Consider the following 7,270-nt stretch of genomic DNA (forward strand, 5'->3'; position numbering starts at 1 on the left):
CCAGGCTCTATGGTAGGCATCAGGAATACACGGAGATTACATTCCACTCTTGGTGACCCGCGGCCACAGAAAAAGCAGCCCTAACATCTGTTCAGCACAGTTTACAAGGAGCTCTCACATAACCCTCAGAAATCTCAGAAGAATCCCAGGTTTTCAGTCCTAAGGCTAGCTGGAGGGCACGCTGCTTAGCACAGTGACAAAATACTCCTCCCTCTTATGACTGTCAAATAGCACAGTGAAGCAGTTACTGCTTTAACTACTTGGTAGAGCAGGACCTAAGCTTAGAAGGGTTAACTGCCATGCCCAAAGTCTAAAACTTAGTAAAGGATGACCACCTGTCCCACCACTGCACTCCACTGATGACTCTGCCTACAAACGACAGCATCACACGAAGATAGGACCACACAGAGTGGACATTCATCTGCTGTTTTAGCTGCACCAACATCCTTCTTGCTCACCTTGCTTTGAAGAATGGCTCCCCCCACCTTCCCCTATCTCAAGAAACACAATATCCAATAGAGGTTGCCAATCACAGCATCCCATCACCATACCCTACTCACACGGTCAACTGCTGAGACAATCTCCATCCCCTAGTCCTTGCCACAGTGATTGGGCCTGACATGGACACACACCTGCCTGGGCTCATTAGATGGATCTCCCTTTATTCTCCAATCAGGGGCCATGAAGATGAAGTCCACAGAGTCCTGAGGCCACGCTCCATGAAAAAGGCCCACAGCATTCAAGGATTAATCATCCAAAAGCCAGTTTCTCCCCCTCACCCTAAGCTTTTGGAAAATTATATAATAAATTTCTCCTTTCTGCCTACTATGCTTTGAGCTAAGTCTCCATCACTTGCAATAAAGGTGCCCTGAACTAATACACTTAGAAGGATAAAGAAAATCTGCCCTTCTCTTAGAAACCTCTTTTCAACCCTTACTTTGAAGTTCCTCCGCTCCTTCCTCCCAAATAACTCAGTTAAAAGAACCAAAAGAAAAACTACAATGAATGGTTGGAACTTTTATTTATGTCCCTATTCCAGCTGATCCTCCAGGCTGGAGCAGATGAAGATGAGGCAGCAGGTACCTGAAGAGGGCAGAGAGAGAACAAAAGGCCCAGGCAACCTCTAATCAATAATAAATAGTCCATACCTGACGATCAGCAACCAACTGCACTCATCCTACTGGAAAAGCCTAGCAGCTTATTCCTTTAAAGAGAAATATTCCTCCAGCTTTAACTTGTGACAAATGTCCAGTGTCTAGATTCCTAGTGCCTCCCAAAACCCCTCACCCAGCCTAGCCATCGTGGTCACTCCAGATTACCTTTGCACACTCATGCCCCCAGAGCCTACGCCAACCCCTGCTCTGCTCTGGCTAGTTTCATTTCTGCAACCTACACCAGAACATCTTCCTCTCCTCTGCCTGTGCATGTTCATGTGGCCTCTTCAACCCCAGCTCAAGTCCCAGTCCCTCCTCCAAGGCTTCCTCCAGCAGCCACTGCTGTGTCCACTCTCTGGCCTCTGGTGAGCCAAAAGTGGGCAGCTCCAGAGGACACTGAGCAGGAGTCATGGTGGGGGCCGAGGAGGAAATCTTCATCTCTAGGCACACGGAGGCAACCACCCCATTCCACCACCTCTGTCTCATAAGAGAAGCCTAGGGTGACATGATTTGGGGAGACCCTCACATTTAGATGGTAATTACAGACACTAGAGATGGATAAGAATACTTGGGGAAAGTATGTGATATACAGCTTTTTGGGGGTTTTTTGTTTTTGGTTTTAAAGATTTTATTTATTTATTTGTCAGAGAGAGAGAGGGAGAGAGAGCGAGCACAGGCAGACAGAATGGCAGGCAGAGGCAGAGGGAGAAGCAGGCTCCCTGATGAGCAAGAAGCCCGATGTGGGACTCGATCCCAGGACGCCGGGATCATGACCTGAGCCGAAGGCAGCGGCTTAACCAACTGAGCCACCCAGGCGCCCCAGTGATATACAGTTTTAAAAGGAGGAAAAAGCGGGGCGCCTGGGTGGCTCAGTGGGTTAAGCCGCTGCCTTCGGCTCAGGTCATGATCTCAGGGTCCTGGGATCAAGCCCCGCATCGGGCTCTCTGCTCAGTGGGGAGCCTGCTTCCTCCTCTCTCTCTACCTGCCTCTCTGCCTGCTTGTGATCTCTCTCTGTCAAATAAATAAATAAAATCTTTAAAAAAAAAAAAAAAAGGAGGAAAAAGCCTGCTTGTGTCTCTATCACTCAATTGATCTATCTCATTATGTCATTCTCCTGAGTGTCCCACTCCCCCAACTAAGTGGCAAGGTGCGGGCTGGAATTACATCCTCCTCACCTGTCTCCATCTGCGTCGAAGCCCCACCTGGACAGATCACAGGACCAGGCACTTCAGTCCTCCCCAATCACATTCTGCCCCACCCCACCCCAGTGGCTGAGGCAGGCAGCCTGGCACCCTTAGCCCCATTTCACAGATGAAGACACTGAGGCTCCCTGCCAGACAGGGACCCTCATTCCAGGGGCATGCAGTCAAGGATCCCCAAGTGAGAAAACCCAGATGTTAGTAACTGAATCAAAGAGAAAAGACAAGGGACTGAGTGGGTTCTGAATAACCAAACGAGATCCTAGTTCACCTCCAGAAAAGACATCAGACACCTGAGCCACTCAAAGGAGAAGAACAAGAATTCTTCCCTCTTACCACCACCAGCGAGGGCAAGGGTGATCACCTCTTCCTTAGAGATCCATGTACTGGGACAAGGAGGGGCTCCATAATTCCAGAGTTTCCCAATGCAGGAGATGGCCTGAAACTGAACTGTGGGGGCCTAATCAGGTAACAGGAAAAAATAACCCAACACGGAATCAAGAGCACTGGGTTTAGCCTCAACTCGGGCCCCTTTCTGCCCTGCAACTTCTGGCCCGTCCTCACGCCATACAGATGTGAGTGTGGAACTCAATGCAATGCCGACAAGACAGCCCTCATCTGGGGTTGCTACAGAATCACACGAGATATGAAAGTATGTAGTAAGATTCAAAACGCTGAGCAGCAACGTACCATTAATCCTGGAACAGAAATGTCCCTGCCCTCAAAATAAAACAACACGGTGTGTTCCTTAGTCATCTTCATACCCTAGGCCTGAGCATGGTGGGTCCTAAGTGTCTGGGTCTCTGAGCATGAGCAGAGCACAGGGGTTTGTGTGCAACCTGCCCAGTATACCACCTGGGCCAGCTTCCCCCTTAGCGCCAGGCCCACGTGGGGCTGGGGGGCAGGGCTGCCAGCCATCATTTGTCTGCAGCACAGCCAGTGCACCAGTGCCAGCCAGGGGATGGGCATCCTGGACCTGGGGTCCACAAGAGGTATGGAAACCACCAAGAAAGGCCCTAACAGGGTGATGGCAGGCCCACATACAGGGAAAGGTGCCTCCGACCCTGAGACCAGAGCAGTTCCATTATGCTCTGAGCATCACCCCGTAAGAAGGGCTCACTGGTGAAAAGAGGAAAAAAAACAAAAGTTGGAAAACCACTGCACAATAACGCATCCTTTGGGAAGCCTGGGTCCCTCAGTCAGTTAAGCGTCTGCTGGGATCAGGTCATGAGCCCAGGGTGCTGGGACTGAGTCCCCACATCAGGATCCCTGCTTAGCAGGGAGGCTGCCTCTCCTTCTCCCTGCCGCGCCCCCTGCTTGTGCTCTCTGACAAATAAAATCTTTAAAAACATAATAATAATAAATATTCATCTTTTGCAAAGGTCTCCACACTATTGTTTACTTGCACACCATGTTACCCCTCCCCAGAAGCTCTATCTTGCCATACCAAAAGCTATCCTAATTTTTCTCTAAAGCGTTAACTAAAATGAACTTAACTTCCCCTTGACAATTCTTTTTCTGAGGATTTCATGACACTCTGCAAACCCACAGAATTCTGTTTTGTTGTAAAACTAGGGTCTTAAATCACTGTGCTCAGGGAAAAATCAAACCCTGCTCTGTCCCTTCCTCAGAGGTCAAGACCAGTTCTTACAACCTCAGCCCAAGTGAGGGCCCCACCTTCTCTGCCAGGCACAAAAAAGGGGGACCTAATTAATGGCAATCCATCCATCTATTCCAGAGATTAAAGCTACAGCTGATTCAAACATTCCAAGGAGGACATGGGTCTGCACGCTAACTTCTTCACTTCTTTGATCAATTTTCTCCCTCAAAAATAGAAAGATAAAAGCAATTTAGAAAAAAAAAATTACCCCAATGAGATTTCCCCTTGTCTTTATCCTCGTGGGTACATCTGATAGCCTTCTTAGCATCCTCCAAACCACCAGCCCAGAAGAGGACTGGGTTTGCCCAGCGACTCAAATATGGCCATCATTGGGAGACCGAACGCAGGTTTGAGGGACATAAATGCTGGAGTCCGAAATCCCAAAGCAGAGACAGAGGGCCACCAAGGATGTGCTGTGTGGAGAGCAGTTTATTCTTCGTGTCTCAGTTCCCTCCACTACAAAAAGTGAGGCTGAAGACAGCCAATATACACACTGCAGCTCTCACCAGGAACAGCTTATAAAATCACCCCCTTAATAAGTGAGGTTTTTTACAGCCAAATAAATGGGTCTCATCAGCCTTTGGCCTACAGGTACTCAGGGCTCTTTGTCAGCCCTCTCAGTTCACTCTTAAAACAAGGACAAGATATAGAAACGGTGGCATTTGCCACTCCCTGTCTGAACCTGTTAAACAAAACAATAGGTCATAACTGAAAACTCCTGGTGCGCAATACTTTGAGCATCTGAACTACTCCAAACTGCGCTTTTTTTTACTCTGGCAAAGTAATAAGTAGACCCCTCAGAGAGTAGCAACAATAAATGTAATAAAGCAGAGTGCCTGCCACAAAAGTAGGAGCCTAATAAATGCAGGTTCTCTTCCTTTCTCAGTGCTATGACTTCTTCCTCCAGCTTCCTTGTCTAAAAGGCTGCCTTTCCACACTCCCAACCAGGCTAGGCCAAGCCTACCACTTCTCACAAACTCCCAGTAGTACCCCCACCCCCCAACACACACACACAGGAATACTCACAAATCCATCACTCAAGGGCACCAGCCACCAGCCTTCCCTCCTCAGGCAGCTCAGCACCGCCGGGGAGGGATCTGAGCCACAGCAGCCACTACTAGGATTTTCCCATGGTGCAATGCAACTTCCCCAACTTTTCCAGGCCCACAGTTTCCAAAGAAACCTAGCAAGCATTGTGCATATCAAGTGCAAGTCTGGGCGAGCAAACAGACTGAACTCTGGACAGAGGGAGTGGACAGAGTCAGAAAGTCAAAAGGCACCAGTGATCATGAACCTGGGTGGCAGGGACCAAAATTCAGCAGGACCAGTCCTGGCCCAGGCTCCATTCTTCTAGACTGTATCACTGATTAAAGGCTAGCAGGAACTCCGAAATGAACGGCGGATGATGAAGAGCCTTAGGAAAGGGACTGCCGGACATCCCTCCGAGGTCGGCTGGACCTGGTGGTCTCAGGAGCACCCCGATGCCGTGGCAACCGGAGAGTCGGGGCCTGCAGTGCCGGGCATTGTTCACAGCGACGGGCGGGATCGGGGGAGGAGGTGCGAAGTAAGGGACCACGCAAGGCCCCCCTCCCCAGACCGGCCAAGGGACGGAAGCCCCGACCCACCGCCACAGCCCTCGAGAGTTCCCCCTGGGAGCTGCAAAGAGAGATGGTGGAAGGCGGTCCCAGAGGCCGGGCCAGGGGTCTGCCACTCACCGGCGCCCTCCGAGGGCTGCGGCGGCCCGACGACGCCGTTCAGGTAGAGAATGGGCAGCAGGTGAGGCTGCGTCTTCTCCAGCGCCGCCCGCAGGTCCTGGAAGTGGTCTCGCTCCTTGGCCAGGAGCAGCTTGAGCAGCAGCTCCGCCTTGGCGCCTCCCGCCTCCTCGTCCAGCTGCCGCCGCTCGCCGGGGCTCAGCGCTCCCGCGGCCTCGAGCAGCCCGAGCACGGCCTCCACCTCGGTCATGGCCTGGGCCAGGCTCTGCTGACACTGGGCGAGCAGCTCCCGGCGCTGCGGCTCCATGGTGGCGGGCCGCCCCGCCCCGCCCCGCGGACGGCTCCGGCTCCCCGAGGCCGGCGGGCGGGCGGGCGCGCGCGCGCGGGCGGGCGGGCGGCGGCGAGTGGCCTCGGGCGGCGGGCGCTCGGCTGCAGCCCTAGCGCGCCCGGAGCCGCGGGGCCGCGGGGGCCATGGGCCGGAGCCTGGCGGGCTGGGGGCCCGGGCGGCGCGCGGCGCTCAGCAGCGGCCGCCTCCCGGGATCAGGAGCGCAGCCATGTTGGCTGCGGCGGCGGCGGCGGGACTGGAAGAGGAGGAGGAGACGGAGGAGGAGAAGGAGGAGGCGGAGGAGGGGACGGCGGCCGGGGCGCGCCCCGAGGCCGGGCTCCAGCCGGGCATGCTCCCCCGCCCCCTCCGCGCGCGCCGCCCGCCGCTCCCTTCCCGGCCGCGCGAGAGATCTCGCCCGGGCTCCCGGGCCCCGCGCCGCCCACCAAACTAGACCACAACTCCGCGGGGAAAGTCGCCGGCGCCGCCCTCGCCAGGCCCCCGACGGCTCGGGCCCGGCTCTGCGGCCGCCCCGGCTCGCCTCACCGGGCCCCTGCTAACGCTGCCCGCTCCGCCATGGCCAGAGCCCCACCGCCGCCGCCGCCGCCGCCGCCGCCTCCCGTCCCCCGCCGTCCCTCTGAGAGTCCCGGCGCCCGGTCCCGAGGGGATGGCGAAGGGGAGGGGTCCCGCCTCCCCGCCCCCGGCCCGCCCGGGAGGCGGGACGTCGCGTTCCTTAGCTCCGAGGCCTGGGAGCAGCCGGGGGTGGGGACGCGGAGTCAGGGGACCTGCAGGAAGCCTCCCACACCCCCAGGTCCCCTCGGCAGGACACACGGCGAACTCTCAGTCTATTGGAGACGGCCTCAAACAAAACCATGCACCACCCCCCATTCAGGGTCTCTAATCTGAGAACTCCAAAATAAAGCCGGGATACAATTGAGGAGGGAGTCCCCTAAATTTGGACATCTCCAAATTAAGACCCCCTCCGAATCTGTGAGATTTCCCCTACTCCAAGGAACCCCTAGAGAATTTCCCAATAGACTCCCCTGAGTCTCGGTTAATCAGGATCTTTGCCCTCACACCCATTTGAGATCTTGGTCCCCAGAGTCTCAGAGGGGTTTGGACGTCCTCAGAGGAGGACAGGATGTGTTGCAGATGAAGGGGGGGGGGGGTTGGCGGCGGAGCCCTTGATCTTTTTGACAAGATGTCACCCCGAGATTCTAGCT

At 54.7% G+C, this 7,270-nt stretch overlaps 1 protein-coding gene across 3 annotated transcripts in view; it reads right to left on the bottom strand.

Moving 5' to 3' along the window:
• DLG5 (discs large MAGUK scaffold protein 5) overlaps nt 1–6,636 on the bottom strand; it is a 116,917-nt gene extending 110,281 nt beyond the window's left edge. Inside the window, exon 1 of one of the 3 annotated variants that reach the window (XM_047702110.1) lies at nt 5,729–6,636. In XM_047702110.1, the coding sequence (XP_047558066.1) occupies nt 5,729–6,032 (304 nt within the window). In that variant the 5' untranslated portion in view covers nt 6,033–6,636. The remainder of the gene's footprint in view (nt 1–5,728) is intronic. The other 2 variants (XM_047702109.1, XM_047702112.1) reach the window with 2 other exon arrangements.
• Between the last annotated feature and the right edge of the window lie 634 nt (nt 6,637–7,270).

This window comes from Lutra lutra, chromosome 14 (assembly GCF_902655055.1).
Source record: "Lutra lutra chromosome 14, mLutLut1.2, whole genome shotgun sequence".
In the NCBI taxonomy this organism is placed as follows: Eukaryota; Metazoa; Chordata; class Mammalia; order Carnivora; family Mustelidae; genus Lutra; species Lutra lutra.